At 41.5% G+C, this 23,842-nt stretch overlaps 1 protein-coding gene across 1 annotated transcript in view; it reads left to right on the forward strand.

Annotated features, from left to right (window-relative positions):
• The window catches only part of LOC140954019 (sperm flagellar protein 2-like), a 42,566-nt gene that overhangs the window by 6,920 nt on the left and 11,804 nt on the right, over nt 1-23,842 (forward strand). Inside the window, exons 9-43 of the mRNA XM_073403410.1 lie at nt 39-78; nt 821-868; nt 1,209-1,288; nt 2,060-2,156; nt 2,468-2,536; nt 2,948-3,010; nt 3,546-3,629; nt 4,206-4,240; nt 4,334-4,403; nt 4,547-4,672; nt 5,592-5,653; nt 6,013-6,085; nt 6,751-6,849; nt 7,466-7,582; nt 8,113-8,215; nt 8,677-8,783; nt 9,124-9,241; nt 9,801-9,985; nt 10,610-10,713; nt 11,528-11,591; nt 14,489-14,620; nt 15,046-15,133; nt 16,413-16,548; nt 16,916-17,007; nt 17,196-17,275; nt 17,758-17,791; nt 18,125-18,313; nt 18,962-19,066; nt 19,109-19,207; nt 19,602-19,711; nt 20,349-20,476; nt 20,738-20,804; nt 21,005-21,076; nt 22,565-22,766; nt 23,415-23,649. Coding sequence (XP_073259511.1) covers nt 39-78; nt 821-868; nt 1,209-1,288; nt 2,060-2,156; nt 2,468-2,536; nt 2,948-3,010; nt 3,546-3,629; nt 4,206-4,240; nt 4,334-4,403; nt 4,547-4,672; nt 5,592-5,653; nt 6,013-6,085; nt 6,751-6,849; nt 7,466-7,582; nt 8,113-8,215; nt 8,677-8,783; nt 9,124-9,241; nt 9,801-9,985; nt 10,610-10,713; nt 11,528-11,591; nt 14,489-14,620; nt 15,046-15,133; nt 16,413-16,548; nt 16,916-17,007; nt 17,196-17,275; nt 17,758-17,791; nt 18,125-18,313; nt 18,962-19,066; nt 19,109-19,207; nt 19,602-19,711; nt 20,349-20,476; nt 20,738-20,804; nt 21,005-21,076; nt 22,565-22,766; nt 23,415-23,649 — 3,513 coding nt within the window. The remainder of the gene's footprint in view (nt 1-38; nt 79-820; nt 869-1,208; nt 1,289-2,059; nt 2,157-2,467; nt 2,537-2,947; nt 3,011-3,545; nt 3,630-4,205; nt 4,241-4,333; nt 4,404-4,546; nt 4,673-5,591; nt 5,654-6,012; nt 6,086-6,750; nt 6,850-7,465; nt 7,583-8,112; nt 8,216-8,676; nt 8,784-9,123; nt 9,242-9,800; nt 9,986-10,609; nt 10,714-11,527; nt 11,592-14,488; nt 14,621-15,045; nt 15,134-16,412; nt 16,549-16,915; nt 17,008-17,195; nt 17,276-17,757; nt 17,792-18,124; nt 18,314-18,961; nt 19,067-19,108; nt 19,208-19,601; nt 19,712-20,348; nt 20,477-20,737; nt 20,805-21,004; nt 21,077-22,564; nt 22,767-23,414; nt 23,650-23,842) is intronic.

The raw sequence follows: 23,842 nt of genomic DNA on the forward strand, positions 1-23,842 counted from the left end.
TGAGACTGAACTTTCTGTTTTTCTACTTTGTTACACAGGGATGCAAGTGTTAAGATTCCTAAACCACCAGACTCTAAGGTAAAACAACCAGACTTTTGTTACCTTTTTACCCACAGAGGGTGGGGGAGGATTGTCGCGCGGGAAGGGAGGGTGGAGGAAATCGAATTTTTTTTTCCTTTTTTTTCTTTTCATCCTGGCAGTTGAGTTGTTGTTACGGTTGTTGTTTTTGTTATTATTTTTGGATCAAGAACCTGACATAATGAAAGAAAAGGAAGAAAGAGAAGAACTTACGAGAGAAAACGTGAAAAAAAGAAAAATCAGCATCAACAACTAAGACAAATAAAAGTTGTGCCGCGCTCAAACAACCCTCGATGCGGTAGTGTCCGTTGCACAAAGGATGGTCAAACACAAACGGTTGTTCCAGGGGCGGATCCAGGATTCCTTTTAGGAGGGGGTGCACTCGTCTCTTGCTCGAATTCAACACCAATAAAGCACATAGTTTTTTTTTTTTTTGCAGAATACCAGTTGTATTAGAAAACCGCAGGTCATCTCAGGGGTGGTGCGCACCCCTTGCACCCTCCCCCTGTGTTCTGAACTTAATAATGTAGGCAAAAGTTTGGGGTTTTCAACAAGAGGAAACCATATCCAGAGATTTTATTATTATGTATTTATAAATGCTTTATTATAACACATTTACATTGAATTGATTAGAAAAGAGGATACATGATTGCACATACATAGGATATTGCTGAACTAAATATTGAATATCCAGAGGTGTTTCTGTTCACGCTCAATTGTTTGTTTATCTTTCCCTCCGAAGAAAACGACTCGATCTCGGAGTGATATACGACGTCAGAAGGAAGCAGAGGTAATCAGCACTAATCTAGCCCGTAGAATAGACGCCATTTTTCGCATTTTCCAGGCGAGCACTAAGCGGACGTAGAGCGCGCGCGTTCCCCTGTCTCTCTTGTCTCGCGCTCCACGTCTTCTTCTCGCAGGAATTAAGCACAAGGCTATAGTACTGTACGGTCAAACCTAACTCTAGTAGCGCTCACTTTTTTTTCCCGTTGGACAGTCCATATATTCACTCCTGTGTTAACCTCCGCACAACGGCCACTCAGAAGACTAGAACTACATCAATTATTGCTCGAGGTCCGACTTTAGAAGTAAAACGTTGACATATTTTGATTTACTTTAATTTTTGGCAGGAGGTGAAGGAGAGCATAGATGCTTTTGAAGCGAGTCTGAGGGCTGTTATTCCTCCAGCGAGTCCAATTGGCTTCGAGGGGTGAGTATCACCTAAAACAATAAAGAGTTGCATATCACTTGACATCAAGTCAGTGAATTGTTTTCCCACGAAAGGTATAAGTATTGACGGTAAAGTCAGCGAGGGCGCGTTTTCCAATGCGAGCATTCTGATTGAATAAAGTGGAAGTTCAGACACTTCTCTTTACAGAACGCCTTTGGCGCGAACAGCCAACTCAAGAACGTTGTAAGCTAAGTCTCAACTAATCCTAGAAAAACATGAATGAAACGTTCTCACCAGGTTTTGGAAAACAAAAAGATCCTGCAATTTAAGCCTGATAACTTATGGTTCATGTGTCCTTCTCAAACTCATTAATAATTCATTAAGAAAATACAAAGGAAATTAATGTTTAATGAGTGTTTGGAAATCGGTTGAAACACTGCTTAGTATTTGCATCCTTAATTTCTCCTTCAAAAATGATTTTGTTTGAGAAGAAATATCAAACATTCGACACAGTGTTTCATCACCAGATGAAACACCTCGAAGTTCGTCAAAAATACTCCGCTGCGCGTCGTATTTTCAACTCTCTTCTCGGTGTTTCATCTGGTGATGAAACACTGCATCTCATGTTTGATATATTACTTGAACACTTATGATACTTCCACTTAGATTTGGAAACGTCACCTCAACGTTGTTTATCACGATACAGACTACTATTTCTCTTGCGCCCCAACCATAACTTATAACTTCATTATGATTTGCCGTGCTTGGAAGATAAATCTCTATTTCTTGTATCCATTTTCATTTTTTTAGAGAACAATCTAAGCGTGAAGTGGACACTGAAATTGACGCTTTCCTCAGCGGCTCAAAATCCCTCAAGAAACCGGTGGATCCGCTGTCGTATATTAAAGTATGTTACAAAACTGATTAAACTTATCATTATTCCGTACCATATTTAAGACAGAATGTCTGGTCATTGGGAAATCAGTCATGGCCCGCCTTGCGGGTAAAAGAAAGGGATATATTCTCACGTAAATTGAGAAACTCGCGGCGAGTGCGCGAAAGGGAAGGGGAAGGAAAAGAAAGCTCCGCGTGCGCTTGAGTCCTCCCTTTCTCATTCTTATGCGAAAATCACCCGGAGACATTTTGAATTTTGTTCACTGCCACAGATAAATGTTAGTTTGTTATCTGAGTTAGCACTGAGTGAGCTTTGTTTTACAGCCAACTTCAAATGAAGGTTACATCAACAAAATTAGAACCAGACTGGAGGAGGATTCGGTTGCTCGGAAGGTAAGCCCTTGACTTTTTCCATTTTTACTGCATGATATCTTTCCCATCCCTCCCCCCCCAACCAAAGTTTGATTGTTCTTTGTCTATACGTTTCTTGGAAACTGCCCACCTACCCCTCCCCTAAGCCAACATTTTGCCTTGAGTGAGAAGTAAGTGTTAATGTTGGCTTAGGGAAGGGGTAGGTGGGCAGTTTGCCAGAAACGTATTATGATCTGTATTGTTTAGAGGGGGGGAGAGGGAGGTGGGTGGGGAGGGAAGGCTCGCTTTTTGCCTTGAGTTGCAAAACTTCAAGTGGGAAATGTTGTCAAGGCAATGTGTCTCGACCAATTTGCTTGCCTGTTGTAGGTTGCCTTACTGGCAAGACACACTAAAAGATGTTGTTCTTGAGGCCGTCATATTTTTCGATTGCAGGAACGAGAAAAAAGAAGAAGACGGGTTCTTATTGAACAGATGAAGGCACATGAAGCCCAGGAGGTGAGAAAAGCGAACTCAACTAACGTTGGAAACTTCCGCTTTTCAACAATTTGCTATTTCTCGCCTTAGAGGGCCTGGTTGTTGCTCCCAGGTTTTCGCTGCGAAACTCTTTGGCTGAGATGTTGGGTCGGTTCATCCTGTTGTAATGACCTCTGCTCATTGCTGTTTTTTTCCTGTTCACTTTTTGTTGAAAAAATGATGGACATATGTTGATTAACAATTATTCCACGAGGGCGCGTTAGATGTGAGATGGTAGATAGCTCGTTGGCCATGTATCATCTCGTATCCAACAAGCGTGAGTGGACTAATTTTTTTGTTTAAAACGCCCACAAAATATCAAGAATTCTTCCCGACTTTATTTGTAAAAACAACCGATTTCCAACTTGTTTAATTTTGAGCAGACACGTACAGTTACCATATTTGGAGAGCATGGTATAATGGCTCATATACCATGACGGCTAAGCCAATCAGAGCTCTAGAATTGCATTATCCAATGATTCAGTTTTAAATAAACCGTATATTTGCACTGTTGCAGGAGGCTCATCGTGAAGAGATGCTTGTGAACAGACTCATGAGGCAGTCGCAGCAGGAGCGAAGAATTGCTGTTCAACTTATGCAGGTACGAACTGGTAATCAGCAAATTTAATGATTATTTCATATTTAAACAAGGAGTGATATTACAACTTCTTTCCTCGGGTCCTCTATCTTCCTTCCTCGAGGGAAGAAGGGAGGGGACCCTAGGGACGAGGATGACGATATGAAATACTATAATGGATCTAATTTCCCGCATTAAATAACCCGACACTCGAGATTATCATTGATGACTAAGAAGGTAGGAAACTCCGCATTATTTTCTGTGATTGGAACGCGCGGGAAGACTCGCTGCAAAGTTGGTAATCTGTTCATAGACTATCGTTGCTTGCTTTGTGATAGTAGCACTGCGTTAACACCAACTAGTAGCCTCCCATACAGTCGTTCTTGGGGTTTCCTCACGTGTTCCTTTCCCAAGAACGTTAGGGAGGATTGAGTGACGAGCCAAAAATACTTCTGCGTGGGAGGCTACCCGACTAGTGGCTGCTAAGGAGACTACAACATTAGCCCAATGACTTCATGACTTACTATCTATGCTTGCGCATTTTATGCATTGAGAGTACTCTGCCATTTGTTGAGCTCTTTCGTATTCAATTCGATGCAGGTTCGCCATGAAAAGGAAGTCATTCGACAAAACAGGTATTGTTGTAGTAACTCTGCGTTTTTGTTCAAATTCTGATCGTAGTTTACTTTTCATACCATACCTTCGGTCTCTTCGCTTGTTTCTCGTAGGATTTTTAGAGAAAAACAGTACGCAGAAAGGAGGTTAAAAGACTTTGACGACGCACTGACAAGAGAAGCGGTGAGGGATGGAGATGTTCATATTTTTTTGCCTTTTTTACACCAATATGACCGATCTAGAGTGTGTGTGACTTCCAAAGAGTTCATTTTGTATCCAGATTTGTGTCACTTGTATGAAACTGATTTAACTATTGTTTACTTCAGGAACTGTGCCGTCAAGCTAAAATAGAGTATGCAGAGGAAACCAGAAAGGCTCAGGAACTGCATGATAAGATAAAAGCTGAGATCGCAGAGGCAAAGTACAACAAGCATTACAACATCTGCTGGGAGGTAAGATCAGTTAATCATAAGGATGAATACTTGGTCTTGTGGGTTTTGGTGTGAGTATGCTCGATGAACTGACCGGCCTTCCCTAGGCGTTCAGATGGAACACCTTAGCCTTAAACAGGCTAAGCACAGACGGAAACGTGTTATCCCCTGCCCATCTATTTCTTACATCCGTTTTCTCGAACAAAGTGCCTCACTTCCCTGTATTAGCATTGCGGTGTAGTTCTGATGATGTTTTGTCGTGAATGTAGTTCCGATCGTATCCTTCTGTAATGGTAACACAGACAGGGAGCTTGGATGGTGCATTCCCCTCCCTTACCCCCTAGACTGCGATCATGCTCCTCCCCTATCCATATCTTTATATCTCGCAGGTTACCTCACCCCTCTCCCGCCATTCATATACACTGGCTTCTCAGTCATCATGTTTTACATGCTCCGCGGAAGAATGACATTACAACTCAATGAATGGGGACAGCGTCAACTCCTCCCGCACCCCACCCCTGCGCTCGTCTCCCTTGCGCTTTCCTCCTTAATATTAAATAGTCGCGACAAGCAAGGAGACGAGCATGGGGTAAATGATAACTGGATATGATTATAGACATCTCCCGCATTCCGCTCCAGTGAGCAAACACAAAGAAATAAGTTCGGGTCAATTTAGGTTTGTGGGAAACTGCCCACCTACCCCTCCCCTAACTAAACGTTAACATTTGCGTTTCACCTGGGGCAAAATGTTGGGTTAGGGGAGGGGTAGGTGGGCAGTTTCCCAGAAACCTAAATTAATCCATGAGTCGAGGCTCAGGTGGACAGTTTCATACAAATCACTGTATTTTGTCCACCTGAACCTCGAGTGGGTGCCTTTGTTCACAGGAATGCGGGAAAGGCGTATTTAATAACAAGATGATTTTTTTCTTTCTCCTTGCAGGTGTTGTCACAGATTGTGGACTTTTCTTGTAAAATTGGAGAGTACAGAGAACTAACTGAAAAGTACGTCATCAGCCTGTCTTTTTTTTACAAACTTCTCTCTCCCAAGCACCTGTTACTGAATACAGTCGAACCTCCACTAACGGCCACCTCTCTACAATGGCCATTTTTTTGGCGGACAGTCCATACATTCACTCTTTTTTCAACCTCTCTATAAAGGCCACTGCCCTACAAGGGCCATTATTTTGGCGGACAGTCCATACATTGACTCTTGTTTCAAACTCTCTACAACGGCCACCTCTTTACAATGCCCACTTGCCTCTGTCCCCAAGGTGGCCGTTGTACAGAGGTTCAACTGTAGTAAGCATTTGGATGAAAGTTTAGGTTAAAATATGAACTTATCTGCGTCCATTTTGTTGCAGACTCATTCCGCCCAAGATGTTTAGGGAATGGAGAGCGCTGTTTCTTGAGGGACTTCCCATTTACGAGGACGAGGTTGTGTATCTCGCTTTTTATTCGTTGGTTGAATTCTTCTTTTAATAATCGGGCGCAAAGCCATGTATTATGCTGGTGTTGTGTACTCTTTGTACATATAGCCTGTGCACAGCCACCCCCTTCGTACCTGGGTGCCAGAGACTTTTCATGCGCGGTTTCCGTTTTCGGTCAAGTCTTAATCATGACCCGCGTGAAAAGGTCAAAGACAAAACAAAAAATTAATTTATGCAAATTATTTGGGAACTCAATTTACAGCGGCGCGAAACGGACGTCTCTCTCCCCGAATCTGTTTGAATGGAGGGGTGGCTGTAAAGTTATGTATATAGTCACTGCGTGGTTTGGGTTTAGGACAAACCATAGACTTTCTCGAAGTCCTTCGCTTCTCATTTCCGGTTCCGGTATTTGGCCTCAGCGCGAAGGACGAACTCTCGCTCTCTCTCACTCGCTTTTGCCGCAGAAAACATAAAAAATCTACCTCTCGCGCTTCGCGCTCGTGAAAAAATTTGAGCTCGACTTGTAGACAAGTCTAGACGGTGCGGAGGAAAATGGGTTACTAGAGTTTTGATCTTGTTCAAGCCAGTTGTGTCCACAGATTTATCATTTACTTTTCTATATTTAAATCACGTATTCTTTTCTCTTCAAAACGTTTCTTTTCCTTCTTTCAGCCGGTTGATTTAGCGTCTAACACTGAACTCGCCAAGCTTAGGGAAATCGAGAAAGAGAAAGAAGATTTGATGGACGAGGGAGACTTCTTGGAATATAAGGTGAGTTGAAATATTACAGACCTTCAAAGAAGGTACAGGATTATTTCAACTGCAGCTATGCTAGCGTTCTCGCGCTCGCGTATTTAAGAAAGCGCGCGCAACGTTAATTGCTCTTTATGACGTAAACTTTTTGAGAGAGCAAACGCGGCAAAATGCATGAAGAAGCGGGTTTTTTCCAGGAACTCTTTTTCAAGGACTTCTCGCTCTCGTTCTTGAACTTGAATCTTGAACTTGAACTGCGCAAAGCTAATTTTTTCAGACGAGAGCAGATGTTCATCGCAGGACATTTGCGCGATAAAAAAGTTATTCTGAAAGCCTCAAATTTGGATGTGCGGCGAACGAAATCACAAAATCGAAATTTGCAATTTGCATAGATTTAACTGAGGCAAAGTCGGCATTAAAAGATCAACTCTATCATTTCTAAGAATAATCTTAATCAAAATTCAAGAATAACGTACAAAATTTTTTTGATATATGAAGAAAATAAACATTGCTATGCAAGAGTAGTGCCGGCGAGGTTTTATTTGAATGGCCGGACGGAAGGATTAGAGCTCATTACATGTCTCCGCAATACACTCTGAGAGTGAAAGAGTTAACTGATTGTTCTTTTCTTTAGAATTTAGTAGGCGAGTGGACTCCAACAGAGGAGTCGGACCTCAAAGGACCTCCCAAAGATAATGCGGTTTTGGGACATATCATCCACAGACTCTTTAACATCGTTTCACCGCCAGAGGTAAGTTGAAGCTAAAGCAGAGGGAAACCATTCGCTTCGATACGAACTCAAAAAGGGAAACTGCACAACAATTTCAACCAACTGAAGAAAAGTTTGCTCGTGAACAAGAAAAAAACATTTGGGTTGAATAATCCTTGTTCCTTATGCCAAGTACGTGAAACTATTTGCACCTAGACTGAATCAACTTGATTCGTTTTGTATCGAAACGACCGGTAAATATTAAGTTGGGTCCCCTCGTAGATTTGGGGTCGGTCGAGTAAAAGCAGTGTGTTGTATGACGTGCTTGTCTTGGCAAACGCAGAGCTGTTATGATGTGGCACTGGGAAGCTGTTAAAGACTTCGGCATGGCTTTTAATGAAAATAACTGCGCCATACCATTGCACCATTTTCATTGTTTATTCTCTTAAAGATAAAGCCCTTGATACAAATGTCTACGGTTATTGTTAAAAGCAAAAGCCAATTGCCTCCGTTTAGTTTTGCCGTATTTGAAGTTATGATGAAATGTTATTTGTTCTTCTCTTTTTTTATAGCGACCCCCACCCCCACCGGAGTTTCCTCCGTTTCCGATCAAGGTCTGTTTTCTTGGAAAGTTTTTCAGTGGGAAAACGTCAACCATCAATAAAATTCTTGAAGGTAAGAAGACTTGAATGATCGTAGGCCTCTGAGAAAATGGTAATAACAGAGACTCTTGAAGTAGAGCTTGTTTGGTTCAGTGGTATGAGTTGGGCGATTTTCGTAGCCTGCGTAGCAGGCGCTTGGAAGTAGTAGGCAAAAGGGAGAACGGGCGCGCGCGAGGCTCCTTCTCGCGCGCACCTTTTTTCTTGTGCCCACTACTTCCAAGCGCCTACGATTTTCGTGGTTTGGTAAAGGGAGTTGGTCTTAACATAGGGATGGGTGGGGTTTCTTGATAAGCCAAATATCCTGACGGATATTTTTTTCCTTTTTCTTACCTCTAATTTAGAAGATCATACGATAATCATAAACAAGGCTTCTGGCTCCAAAGTTGACGTCCTAAATTGTTTGCATTGTCTGTTTTGGTTCTCTTTATATTTGGAAATCAAAATAAGTGCTGTGACCCTTTTCTCTCATTGTAGGCCACAGAATGGTGCGTCTCTCCGTCGACGATCTTGTTGCTGAAGCTGTAGAGGCTTACAAAAACAACGAATGCATTGAGGAACCACCAGAAGAACTTCCCGTGCCGGTGAGAAAATTTTCATTATTTATCGCGCATTTTCCCAGTAAAACGTCCCGCGATAGAACAAAAAATAGATCCATCCTTTACGCTTTGTGACAGCAAAGTTAGAGATCGTCTCATCCGGGAAATTTTTGCTTCTGAAATCCGGAATCCTAAGCTTTGGAATCCGTAATTCATCTCAGGGAATCCGTGACCCCGCTTTAAACGAGTGGAGTCAGAGTCCTCTGCTGCTTCTGCTGGATTAGGTCAGGAAGGCTCTAGAAATGCTATTTGTGCCAAATACGAAAGAGCGTGCACATTAACAGGCCAGATTTGCGTTACAAGTTGTTTTGTGTTCGACTCGTAGGATGAAGACTCCTCTCCTAAGAAAGTAAGCATCCAAGAGCAAGGTGTAGAGGAGTCTCAGGCTACCACGCCACAATCAGCACAGGTTGGGGAGGTCAAGGAGACCGGGGAAGGAAAAGGTATCGTGATTTTGTTTGAGTCTTGGTGCCCAACAATCAGCCCACACCACAACGTAACAGCTGCAAAATAATAAACAATTTTCTGACTAGAAATTTATTTTCAAGGGCAGTGTCTTGGTGTTTGATGTAAGTGCCCAAGAAATATTGTTCTAAAAATCTTAGGCTGTTTGTCATTTTATTTACACCAGAAATTTTTGTTTTGACAAAGATTGTTTGTGCAGTATTGTTTTGGTAAAGGAAATCTTTTTGAGATAACGTAGCGGTTTTTGTTCATTTGTCGCAATTATCACGAGGGTCCCCAGAGAAGGGAGTTGTTTGTACTCCCCGGCCAGTCATCAATGCAGACATCGTGTCCACTATACGCGATATCAGTACCTCAAAATCGCAGAACAAATGACGGAAGATTTCATTCGCGAACGACAAACAAGAAAAATAGCAAAACAAATGTAAGGATAATAGACGTTAAGACACATATTCATACGTTAACAACAAGAAGAAAGTTTTTTGGATATTTTGTGGATTATAATTGAAAGTTAATCTCTCTTTCCTTAAATTATAGGAAGTGAAGATCCAAACAAAATCGAAGAGAAACAAACTAGTGAAGCTCAAGAAAGTGAGGAGAAGAGAGATAAGACTAAAGAAGAATTGGAGAAAGAAAGTTTAGAAGCTAAGGACGACGAGAAGAAAACACCTTCGAAACCAAAAGAACTGGAGCCTGTGTCATCTAAAACGAAAGGACCTACGGTTAGTGCCTGCCTCTCTGAAATCCTTTCAATAAGGATGCCTGTCAAACGGGAAAAAGACAAGAATATAAAAAAATGGTCAATGAAGAGAGATGAGTTAGGGCATCTGTTTGAGTTGTCTTACTTTCGTTGTGGTGGACTGGTGGTGTCATATTTTGTCCAGAGCACAGTACTTTTCTGTGAGTGTTTGTAGCGGACTACGAGTTTAGTATATTAGAAGTGGATTTCAACTTGACAATGTTAATACCAGCGCTCTGTCACCTTGTTTCCGATCGAGTCTTCAAAAATCGTCAAGAAATTGTCCAAGTCTTTTCCCTTTTTGTTTGCTTACAGAAGTCTTTTCTGTTTGCTCTCGGCCTGGTTTTTACTCAACCTCACGGTTTCAACGCCTGTATTAGGCTTCTTGAAATTATAACTTACTTTTAATATTCTTGACGCTGCTCTATTGAAGCAGTTTGTGTGTGGTCACCGTGGGCAGTTAAAACGACAGCAACAAATTATGGTCGCCGGTCTGAAGAGCTCTTTCGCATCTTACTTAGCTTCCAGTAGAATTCGTCTTTTTGGGCATTCTCTCAACTCAAAGACAGGTGAAAGTATAACTTTGGTTTCCCCTATATTTTAACAGCTCACAACTCGCGCCAAACTTGGATCAAAGGCTTATGGTTTCCTGAAAAAGGGGAAAGCGACCCCAGACCAGTTGTTGGTTGACATCATGGTTGAAGCCGTCAGGTAAGCATATCTTCTTTTGTAGACTGCGAGCAAGCTTTCCATTTTGGGGAGTCGCGAGAAGTCACTCGAGAGCCGCACGAAAAAGGAGACGCGCTCGTTCTCTCGCGGCTTGCTGCGCTCGCCCCAATTGTAGGGTATTACGTTTGCACATCAGGCTAAATGGAAAGGATTCATTTGCAATAGTGGGTCATATTCCCTAATCTCTTACTGATCTCAGGGGTCACCACTCATCTGATTTTGGAACATTTTTTATCACCTGTTGAGGGACGATAGATTGGTGCAGTCCCTCTGTACTTTTCTACGTTCAGCTAAGTCCGGGGCTGGGTTCGAAGATGGAGTTGGAGATGCTGTGCCACCGAAATAGGCGATTTTCCAAAACCCGTTTTTACGCCTGCCTTCTGAATGTTGCGGCTTTCAATTTTACAGCCCACTGCTCTGTTCTGATTTTAAGTACCTTGAAGTGCGGTGAGTGGGGTTTATATCACTTAGAATGAGAACTCGTTTTCGTTTAAAACTGAAGAGAGATAAAGATGGTATTTTAGTTTCTGGTCTCGAGATCCAAACTAAGACAAGATCTGTCAAAATCTTAGCCCCGCCAGGCTTTCGGATAGTAAGGGCGTGGCGAAAAATAGGTCTAGGGTTTTTACTATCGCTGCACATGACTATCTTGGACCCTGTAACAGACTCTCAAAATCTATGCTCTTGTAGTCGGTCGTTTATGTTCATCACAGGCATGAGATTTTCATTTTAGAGGCTGGCCAGCAAAGACTGTTTTTAGTTTTCCCTGATAACAGTAATACGATTCTTTTCAAAGGCAAGTACCTGATGGGACTGGCTGGATTATGGACGGGTTTCCAGGCACTATCAACCAGGCCAAGGTAACTGTTTAGTACTAACCTGAGATCAGGCTCTATTTTCCTTTCGCTTGGTAAATAAAATTCTGGCGATTAGGTAAGAGAATGTATGGAAACTGCTAAAATTGGGCCTGATCTCTGGTCAGTTTAATACTAATTTTCCTCTATCACGAGAATAAATTCCCTTTTTTTTAGAAGCCATTAGCTTGATTGCGTGCCCGATACCAAATAGTAACAATGCTTCTGGGCTCGGTTTCTCGAAAGATGGTAAGCTTTGTTCCAGGATTAACCCAAATTTTAAACATAGTTCTCTTGTCGAGGAATACGTCGAATACCTGTTACGGTAACACAAAATGACACTTAAAAAAATCTATGGGAAGGCAAATACAACTGTGGATTACATTTTTCAATCTTAAATTGGCGTTTACCCGCCTTCAGAAACCAAGTTCCAGATGTCTTGCCACGAATGTAATCCCAGTTCTGTCCATTTGGGACATACTGAATTCTTAATCATACAAGACATTATGGACGAATGCTTCCCTCAGAAAAAGAAGCGAGTTAGGGATAAAGACATACCCTATATGACGACTGCATGGAAAAATGCCATCCGAGCAAAGAGAAGAGCTGTTAAGAAGTATCTAAATGAAAGGACACAACAAAACTGGGAAGAGAAAGTGAAATGTCGAAATGAGGCAACCAGACAACGAAGAATTGCTGTACGGCAATACTGGAAGAAAAAGACGTCTGACCTTAAAGAAAACCCAGGAACGTTCTTTGAAACTTTTAAACCGTTTCTTGGATCTAAGAAAGGGGTCTTGGGAACTGATATTAACTTAAAAGTTGACGGCAAGATCATTAGCAACCAAGAGACTGTTGCGGAAATATTAGCAGGTCACTTCGCTACGATAGCAAGCGATATTGGAGATGTCAACTTAAGAAACTCCTCGGAGAATGACTTAAATAATCATCCAAGTGTCTTGCAAATACAAATGGCGAGTATCTCAGAACCAATGATCGAGTCCTATCCAGTCAACCAAGCACAAGTTAGAAAGGCTCTGGAGTCACTTAATACGAGGAAAGCATCAGGATATGACAATATGCCAGCCAGAGTACTGAAATATGGAGCGGAAAAACTTGCTATACCACTGGCGAATCTGTACAATTCATGTATTACAAATCGACAATGGCCAAACAACTGGAAAAGGGGGGAATGGACGCCCGTCTTTAAGAAAGAGGATCCACAAGATTGTCGGAACTATCGACCAATAACTGTCCTTCCAGTGGTTAGTAAGGTGTTCGAGCAGCTACTTAGCGACCAGATTTCTAAGCAATTCGACAGCCGTCTGGATCCCCGAATTACGGCATATCGTAAACGCCACAGTTGTGAAACAACATTGATAAGTCTTACTGAAGCGTGGAAATCAGCACGTGATAACCAGCAAATTGTTAAAATCTTATCTACCGACTTGAGTAAGGCTTTTGATTCGCTTCATCCGTCCTTAATGATCAGCAAATTAAAAGCGTATGGTTTTAGTGACGAACTATGTGATCTACTTCGATCTTACCTGTGTAATCGATTGAACCGAGTGAAACTGGGAGCTTTCAGAAGTGAATGGAAGCGTACAGGTAGGGGTTGTCCACAAGGATCGGCCCTTGGCCCATTGTTATGGAACATCTTTCAAAACGATCTGACATACGTAATAACTTCGCATCTCTCTATATACGCGGATGACCATCAAATGTTTGAAACAGTGGGGAAGCTGAAAATGGCTGACACCAATCTTATGAGGAATGCCAATAGGGCCTCCGAATGGTACGCTAGCAATCTGCTACAAGGAAACCTGAGCAAATATCAAACTATGACTTTAAAGCATAACAAGACAGAAAGTAACACTCCATTACACTTTCAAGGAAACACCATCGAATCTTCTGACTGTCTTAAGTTGCTAGGGGTCACCATAGATGAACAGTTGAATTTTAACACTCGCATTAATGAAATATGTAAGAAGGCGAGTCAAAGAGTAGGTGTAATGTTAAGGCTTAAAAAACTTGTCCCTACCAATGCTAAATTAACTCTGTATAAATCAGCCATATTGCCTTACTTAACCTATTGCCACCTGACTTGGCATTTCTGTAGTGCTACCGACAAAAGAAAGCTTGAACGGGTCCAAGAAAGAGCACTACGCGAAGTTTTCCTAGATAAGCAATCAAGCTACCAAGCATTGCTGGACAAAAGTGACCTAACGACTCTTCAGAACAGAAGACTGCAAGATATTGCTATCCTTATGTATAAGGTGAAACACAAACTATGCCCCATCAAAATATCCGAGCTGTTTCACGCGCATTGCTCACCCTACAACTTGAGGACGGCAGAGTTCGCCATTCCCAGATTTAGGACCAATAAATATGGTAAACACTCGCTCACCTACCTGGGACCAAAGTTGTGGAATAAGCTGCCAAGCGAAATCAGAACTCTCCCATCATTATTTAGTTTCAAAAATTGTATTCGTAAATTTGATCTAGGTGTAATGATAGACGACGACAATTGCTCCAATTGCATCCTTTGTAATTCTTAATCTTTATAAATCAATTATTTCATTAGTTGATAGTTAGTAGGTTTTTTAACTATATTATATTGTGAGGTAACTATAATTGCATCCTTTGTAATTCTTAATCCTTTGTAATTCTTAATCTTTTTAAATCAATTGTTTCATTAGTAGATAGTTAGTAGGATTTTAACTATATTATATTGTTAGGTAACTATATTATATTGTTAGGTGTCCCCAATTAGTAGAGGGGTTCTTAACCCCATCGGCTAGACATTCCAAGACACATTAATAAAGTTTATGTATGTATGTATGTTGATGTGTTTAGAGGATCCGATTTCGCTCTGATGGGTTCAACCAATTCTTTTATTGCAGTTGTTGGAGAAAGCGTTAAGTGGATATGATGCACAAAAAGAAGCAAAGGACGCTAAAGCTGCTAAAGAACCCAGTAAAGTTAGCAAGACAAGAAAATCCCGCCTTGCACCAGACCCCCATCCACCTACTGAGGTATGTAGCCTACGTGGAGACGTACCCTCCCCTGCACGGGGGGGGGGGGGGGTGGAATGTAGGCTAGATAGTGGAAGTCATGGGTTGAAAAAGACAAAGCGCATTCGAGCCTTTCAGCAAACCTTTGAGTGTTTGGATATCGGATGAAACACTCTTTCTAGTGTTTGACTTGTCCCAAGATCGTGACATGCGTGATTTTTCTACTGTTTGGGAAAGCAATTCAAATAATTAGTGGTTCTTGAAACACTTAACAAAATCAAACTTTGCAAAATTTAATTAATACCGATGAGAATCCGAGTTGAAAACTTCCTTCATGGTACTTTTTAATTTTCCTTGGTTTCCACTTCATTAAACAAGACAGTTTTGAGAAACGTATTTTATATAACATGTAACAGTATGTAACCAGAATGTTGATTCCTCTCCAGACCCCTGCGCCCAAGAGCGGCATTGACTTGGTGTTACTGTTCGACCTGCCTGATGATATTGCGTTAAAAAGAGCTGAAGGAAGAACATGTAAGACTTAACAAGGACTTATTTCATCTCTACCGCGGTTAACGTGATAAAATCATTTACTTGGTGCCATGTAATAGTTATTAAGACACGCTTAACAGCTTTGTGGGGAAATGTTGCAAAGTAAAATAGTTTTAAAATCTTTCTGGGGAAATTTGTTGCAAAGTGAAATACGTTTTAAAATCCTTGTGGGGAAATTTTGTTTTAAAGTAAAATCTTTTTAAAATCCTTGTGGGGAAATTTTGTTGTAAAGTAAAATCTTTTTAAAATCTTTGTGGGGAATGTTTGGTCGCAATGTTTTACGAAGCATAACCATCCATGAAAACTAAATTTTTCGGTTATTTTTTTCGTTAACTTATGAAACGTAGTTCGACGTTCAACGAAAGAAGTGTGACCTTTCGTTAGGCCTTTAAAGCAATACTTTCCAGTGGTGCTGTTTACATTTGGGCGCGTTTGTATGGAGTAAAGATGTCCGCGGTAGAAAGGTCACTCGCCTGCACGAGCTACCCTGGGTGAACCAACTCTTCGTTCATTTCCTTACAAAACGTGGTGAACCGTTAACATGAGAAACAAAACGTTGGCTAGGCTAAAGGAATGACCCACCTACAGTGCAGCCGGGTCACCTTTTTGTGATGGTAGGGTCACCGTCCTAGCCGGGCCAACTTTTTTCCATATAAACACTTTGGCTCCCCCAGACGGGTCAACTCGGTCAAGGCAAGATAGTCGGAGCATGACTAGCGCTGCTGTAGACAATCTGAGCATGCGCGAGCGCTGTTGCGAGCGCTGTTCGGCTCGGTCAACACTTATTTCCATCCGCCAAACTGACGTTGACAGATTAATGATTCGTGCACAAAGTAAGGGTTAGGGTTAGGGCTAGAGTTAGGGTTAGGGTTAGGGTTGTTGCTATATATATTCAAATCAAACCATTCATTGTCAGCAAATCATCGGTGTTGTAAAAGTTAAAGTGATGCACTGCACAGCCGATGCTCCGAGATCGAATCCTACTCGTGCCATCCTGCCATCCTTAAAAATTGAAGAGACGTAAACTTTTATGAACAGAAATTTCAAGAGACAGAGAAATTTTATGTGAGAAAAGTAAAATGTCTTTTGAGAGCCACTGAGAGGAAAATGTCAGTTTGGCGGATGGAAACAAGTGACGTCCCTTCCGGGCAAAGTGGTCAGCTATTTTCTAATATATACACTCGCTTAATAAGTTTACTGGGCTGGGAGGGCGATATTGAAAGGAATTAAGTTCTATACTTAAGATGTGTTTTGTTTTTAGATAATCCCTCGACAGCTGATCAGTACCATCAGGAATACAATCCACCAGTGGAAGGTAGCTACACAGGAATCAACAAACAGGAAAAAGTTGTACCCGTTTCTGATCCCTCCAACGATCGCGAACAGGTCCAACAAAGGTATGTGGTCATTTTAACACACTGACTGTAATTATTCTCCTCTACATCCTTTTCCGGTTAGACCTTTTTTGTGATAACTGCCCGGTGATGTTATTCAGTTTCTCCCTTAAGCCAACATTTTGCCTAAATTGAGAAGTAAGAAATAATGTTGACTTAGGGGAGGGGTAGGCGGGCAGTTTCCCACATTCAATTCAGCAGTGAAATTGTTGAAACGAAAGCAGTATTGTACTGGATCCTGTAGTGTTGAACCCCTCAGTGACACTCACTCTTTCTTGTATGGCGATTTCTGTTATCTGCGTAAGTTTTATATTATTGGCAGCAGCTGAGTTCACCATACTTAGAGTTTCATACTGTCGTTATTGCTTAGAATCTTTGGCTTCGTGGACGGCTGGCCTAAGTTGGAGAAATGGTTTACAAAGTTCGGAATTTTTCAAAGAATTGATGCTAATACTAGTCAAGGTACGTGTAACAACAAGACTGTAGTTTCTAGCGTTATCACCCTCTTCTCTTTCCCTGCCCCCCGCCCCCTCCCCCATTCGTTCCAGTTCTCCTGTTTTGTCTATTACGATGCTATGACATCATCATTCCAGTTGTTCACTTTAGCGTCACTTATAAGATTATCCACTGTCGTTTTTTTGTGTGTTTAGAGCAATTGTATGACGAGGTATCCGGGTTATTGAACGAAACTTACCAGAAGCTTATTGCACCTCCCGAAGAAGCTCCATCTGTAAGTAACCTTTGAAGAGTTTCTATGAACACGTTATATTTTGGGGCATCTCACGGCCGCATTAACACAATTATGGCAATCAAAAGGTTGAGCCAGGTTTAGCCTCCCCGCAGACGTCCTTTGTGGTTCGTTCGTCACGCATTCATTTTGACGAACGAACCCCAAAGGACGTCTGCGGGAGGCTAAGCCTTTCTTCGTTTATCGCAGTGTAACCAACTTAAACAACTTCTCCTTATGGCTGTTTCTGCGAGCGAGTTAACATGAAGCAAATTCTGTGTCCTGATTGGCTACCCGAGCGGGCAATATGAAGCGAATTCTGTGTTCTGATTGGCTACCCGATAATACAAGTAATTTAGAGAACCTGGCATTTTCCACGTTAACGAAAAACAAATGTGATCAGTTGGTGGTGTCAGAGTCTTTGAGTGATAAGCTACAAACGAATCTTTTGCTAAGATAGGTTTTGTTAATGATTTTATCCATAGGAACCTTCCGTACAGCCTGGACCTACAACTGAAGGTAACAATAGTGTACTTAATAAATAAATAAATAAATATTTATGGTTCTTATTTCTGCGCTCATCACCCTGGCCTTTTTGTGGTTTCACACGACTATTATAGGTATTTCAAAGCTTGGCAGGAGACTGGGTCAAAATTCTTCCCCCCAAACAATCCCATGACACAATTCGACACAACATAGTTCCAGTATCAAGCGCAACCGCCGTGTATCACTGTGCTCAAGAATCACTGAAGACAACAGCTTTTGTATTCTTTTTCAACGCACTATTTTATCAAATGAATGTGGCAGATAAAACCAAGTTTTTATGGACATAAAGTGTTTTTCGTTTCCTAGGCGAGCAACCGACTGCGGCTCAATCCACACAGGGGGAGGGTCCTCCCAACGAGGGTGTGGGGAGTGAAAGCGCAGTTGCGCCTCCTGAGAGTGTCCCTGCACCGTCCGAGGCCCCCTCTGAGGCAGGTGTCAAGTCGGAAAGCAAATCTGAGAAAGGGACTTCGAAGAGTAAAGGAGATTCCAAACCAGGTATAGACGATGAATGACGTAGAAAAAGAGAGTTTTGTGCTCATTTTAATCAAAAATAATACTTTGATATTACTCTGATTTATTAATTGTGCCCTGTGGGCGGCTATTTAGAATTTTATAAAGAATACCGCATTTTACAAGAATCTTACGAGTTATTCTTGTTAGAATTCTTATGCATGTTCTGATAATGAAAAGAATGCCAGCCTGTCTTGATTGAACGGCCCTTTCTACATTTTCCAATTCTGATTAACAATCCATTCTCTTAGTTCTCATTACAGTCACCCTGGCGTGATGGTCGCGTTTTCTTATCCCGAAATTTCCTTATATTCACAGAAGCCTGTTAGTAACAGTCTTGTGTCTGTTGCGCTTGTGATTTATCTTAGCTGCTTTATCAAAGTAGTAATGGGCGACACCGTTGACAGTTATAAATCAGCGTGCAAGAATGACCTTATGTCACTGACTTTAGCCAACCAGAAACTTAGCAATTTTTTTACTTCTGAGTGCCTTCACATTTTACTACCACGTACCAAACAACACAACAACAACAAGCAACTTCACTAACCGCAAAGAAAACATGATACAAGCAAACTTGTACAATCATCAAATATTTTTCATAATCAGTCCATTCTTACCGTGTTTCCTTTTAAGGTTCACCGAAGTCACGAAAGAGCAAAAAGGATCGTTCATCTTCCCCACAGGCGTCTAAGAAAGGCACGAAAAGCCGCAGCCCCACCCCTCCTAGTTCTAAGAAAGGCTCAAGATCTGGTTCGAAGTCTCCATCAACATCAAGGAAAGGCTCAAGATCTGGTTCGAAGTCTCCATCGACATCAAGGAAAGGCTCACGGCCTGGATCCAAGAGTTCAAGACCAGGATCGAAGAGAGCCAAGTCTCCGAGTACGTAACATTATCAAAGTAGAAACTGGACCTTATTTTCTTAAAATCGCCACCTACAAATAAACAAGGAAGCTTATGAACAGTAGAGCAAATCATACCCATAAACTTAACTAACGGAAGGCTAGTCTTTTGAATACTTAAATGATTGGTGCGTTTATTCAAGAGAAGTCTGTTCTTTTCTCATAGATAGGAGAGGAACGCATCTCTTTGCATGTAACAACTTTCCCACGCACTCGTCTGTTTGATTCGCTCAAAAAAAAAAAACTCCGAGGAAAAGAAAGTACCACTTTTAGTTTGAGTAAATCGGTATGTTTCTGCTGAAGGCTTGAGAGTTATAAGTTAAGTCGTCTAGTAACTCTTAATAATTGTTGAAGCCTTGATCGATTGTTTGTAGAAAAAGGCGCTGAAGAAGTTGAAGAGGAAAAGCCTCCTGAACCACAAGGACCCCCCGAACCGGAGCCTGGGTCAGAGGACTGGGAATATGTTGATCAGCCTATTGAAGTGGTTTGTATTCTGATTAGTTTTTACTCTTAGTTTCAGCGCCGTCGTTCCCATCGTCATCATTATCACCATCATTAACACCACTGGTCATCATTCTCTAGGGGAGCAGGGATGGCGCAGTGGTGAGAGCACTCGCCTTCCACCAGTGTGGCCCGGGTTCGATTCCCGGACTCGACGTCGTATGTGGGTTGAGTTTGTTGTTGGTTCTCTTCTCTGCTCCGAGAGGTTTTTCTCCGGGTACTCCGTTTTTTTCCAATTCGATCCGGAATGCTCGAGCGGTTAATACATGAGCCCCTGGCTCGGGAGATTGGGCAACCACTCCTCACGCTATCGAGCTTAAATAAAATTAATTTAATTTAATTTTTAATTTTTAATCCTCATCTTCTGCATTGTCGTCGTCGTCTTTGCGTGGTCCTCCACCTCCTCCTCCTCATCATCATCATCAACATCATCATCATCATCTTCATCTTTGTCATAATTATATTCTTCATATTTATTTATCTTCATTGTCCTCCTCCTTTGCATCTCCAGAAACGCAGTCGCCACTAAGCTATTACAAGCTTTCTATCTGTAAATTCCAGTTGTTACAATAACTATTAGACAATTCTGCTCTTGATTTTGACATCTGGTCTTTCTACAGGATTTTGCTGGAGTTCTAACCAGCCAGTGGGAGAACTCGGAGGAGACATACATCGATTCGTGTAAAAAGGTGTTTGGAGAGATAAGACGCGAGAGGGAACTGATTCACAGATATTTCTACGGCACAAGGTTTGAATTGAGAAACTGTTATTACTCATAGGAGGAAAAAGGACGACCAATTTAAATCACACCCAGAAGAAACTCCATGTTTATCATGCTGTCCAAGTTCCTTTTTACTTTTGCTTTGTTGGTGAAATGTTAAGGTGTGATCATTTAGCCGAATGCTACATTCGGTGTCTAGTCTAATTCTCTTCAGTATAGAGGAGGTGAAAGAACCTAACGTCCTTTAACTGTCACATTCATTTATGCATTATGTCGTTCCCTTACCAGGAAAGATTTCGTAAAATTTTTAATGAGACCAGACGAGAAACAGGAATATGTTCAACAATGGCAAAAGGTAACGTGAATGAGCTTAGTTTTTTGACTTTCCAAATTGCCTGCAGTGTTTTTTTCAGTCAGTAGAGTTGGAAAGAATGAATAATCCCGAGAAAAATTGGGATCTGTTAGCGTAAACGCCACCCCAGTTTACTTCAGCTCGGCCGCTCGACAATCTCTAAAGATACTCCACTCAGTTTCCTCGTTTTTTCCTTTTGTTAGTCCTACAACGAAGTTGCCGAGGACATGAGAGGGGATGAAGACACCAAGGCTGAACTGCATCAACAGCTAGACGTATGTAATATTAGTCATGTCATATTTTTCAATATTTGCGTTTTTTGCCAGATTTTCACCTCAGTTTGGCTGCACCGTAGAAGAAACTGGATTCAACGTAATTTCAATAATTACCATTATTCTTGTGTCTTTATGTGATATATATTTTTTTAATGATGTATAAAAAAAATTAACTAAATTTAACCTGTTCGAAACAATGTTCTGCATGTCATGAAAGCTATTAATCATCGTGGATAGAGAGAATAATACATGGTCGCGCGGAGATATGGAATTTATCTTCGAGTGTTCACATCGATATCGAACGAGTGAGCGCAGCGAACGAGTGAGATATCGAATGTGAACACGAGAAGATAAATTCCATATCTCCAAGCGTCCATGTATTATTCTGTTTAGTATATACTAAAACAGTGGATAGTGTTTTTCGCGCGCTCTGATTGGCTGCTCAATCAGTGAATATCCTGCACTATTCACTGATTCACCTCTAGTTCCTCCGAGCGAGAGACGCCAAACTCGCGTAAGTTGCAAAATGCCTTCCCGGTTTGCTGCCGTAACAAACAAAGAAATTTCACAACTAATCAAGCAAGCTGTTTCCGAAATACACGAAGAAAGTGACGAAGCTCGGGGTGGAAGTTTTCACAGGTAAAACTTTGTCTTTTTGACTTGAATTTATCGATAAAACCGGCGAAAAAGTTTTGTTGTTTACAAATGCAAATTAAGTTTAAGTCTTGCGTTACTTTTTTTAGTTGACTTGTTCATAAATAAGCTTAAAACTAAATCTAATAATCCTTTTTACAGAATGATTTTAAATACAAAAAGAATTCACAACTCCTTTTGAGGAAATTTCCCCGCAAGAGGTAAACAAATGCCTTCAAAAGTTTTATTTGCCGGCAAGAAAAAGCGACGACAGCGGCCGTTCGGTCATTGCGCGCCAAAATTGTAATCGTTGCAGGCAACAGTAAATGAGTTAAAAATCATCATTTTTGTGCTCAATTATCTCACTGTTTTAGTATATACTAAAACAATTATTCACCTCAGTGTCGGTGGCTAGTGATGGATATTTACCTCGCCGCTAACGCGGCTTCGGTAAATATCCATCACTAGCCACCTCCACTTCGGTGAATAATTGTTATTTATTATATAAACATACTGATGACGGCGTTTTTGATGATTTTCCGAAGATTTCCGACCACCTTCCGAAGATTTCCGAAGATTTTTCAAATTGTCCCGAAGACCAGACGAACGTTCCCGAACATTTTCCGAAAATTTCCGAAGATTGCCGAGCACTTTCGAGGAAGACCCGAAGATGTTTCGATGATACACCAACGAATTTAACTACAATTTAAGAGACAAACCTGATGTCAGTGAAATTATCGATATCTTCACATGTAAAAATATCGTATTTTTACGTGTGTTCAGATACCACTTTTTTCGGTGGTAGAAATCCTTGTAAAACACTGCAGTTTATATAATAAAATGTGTTATCTTCAGGATCTTTGCGATCGGCTGTACGACATTTGCGACAACCGTAAGGAGATGGCTGAGAAAGAGCGGCAATCAGTGATGAGTGAAGGATGGCTGGAAGATCGGTTGGGTCTCCTCACTAACTTCTACGTAACACTCATGCAAGCTGAAGTGGACAGATACCAAGATACTGTTAGGCTGCTTCGGGATTACTACGTCGGCATGGAAGGTACCGGAGGGAAATAAGCTAAACCCCTGGGGAATGACTGTCTCATCCTTAAATAAGATGAGTTATATATCATGCTCAGCACACTGGATATTGAGAGTGGGGGAGTCAAACCCATGCATATGGGCGTCTCCCCCTGAAATAGGTTGGGGTATATACCAAACAGTGGTAAATCCAGGGGAGGGGCCCGGGGGACCAGACCCCCCACCCCTTATTTTTAGACCAAACTGAGGCTCGAAGGACCTAAAAAAGTTTTTTGGAGACCGGGTCCCCCCCTTTATCTAAGGGTCTGGATCCGGCACTGCCAAAACACCTTCATTCCGCTGCATCATTAATTACCCTTTAGGATCGTATAGAAGATTCTACGGCAGATAAACAAACCTCGGCACTACGGCCGTATACGAGGACAATGTCAGATTGTTCCGACATTTCTTTGATTGCATGAAAGGTATTGAGGGCATATTACTGACAGGTGCCGTCTATGCTTTTCAAACGTCTTTCTGTCTCAGCTTTTGGGGAATTTTAATGACATGTGTACAGTTGAACCATGTTTAAAAATACAGAAAAGGATTAAATTCAAGGAAAAGTATGTAGCATAAAGCGTAAAGATAGGAGAAAAAAGCATAGTTTTTGAACGCTTTTTAATTTTAGGTAAAATACCAAACGAAGCCATCTCTGAGTACGCGCGCTTACCACTTGTTGAACTACCGCTAACTGTAAGACCGCAGTCTGCATCGTCTAAGTCAGGAGGAAGCGAGAGTGTGTCAAACCTAACAACAGCTGAAAAGACTGAAGTGAAGAGTCCATCAGGCAGGAAAGAAAAGGACAAAGGAGCTACAAAGACCCCTGAACCCACAGAAACTCAAGAAGAGGAGCAAAAACCTCGGTAAGTTGCGCTACCTTTGATCCTAGTCACTTGACCAATTAGTGAGTTGATGTCTCTGTAGCGTGACATGTCTTTACAAGAATGTACTGTTGAGTGACTGTGTGACAGCGTGACAGTAGCGTCCCATAGTGCGACTCACTGCTATTGGAGTCGTCACCAGAGTAACGTAACATGATACTGGCCGACTCTGATT

The sequence above is a fragment of the Porites lutea genome, chromosome 12 (assembly GCF_958299795.1).
Source record: "Porites lutea chromosome 12, jaPorLute2.1, whole genome shotgun sequence".
Lineage (NCBI taxonomy): Eukaryota > Metazoa > Cnidaria > Anthozoa > Scleractinia > Poritidae > Porites > Porites lutea.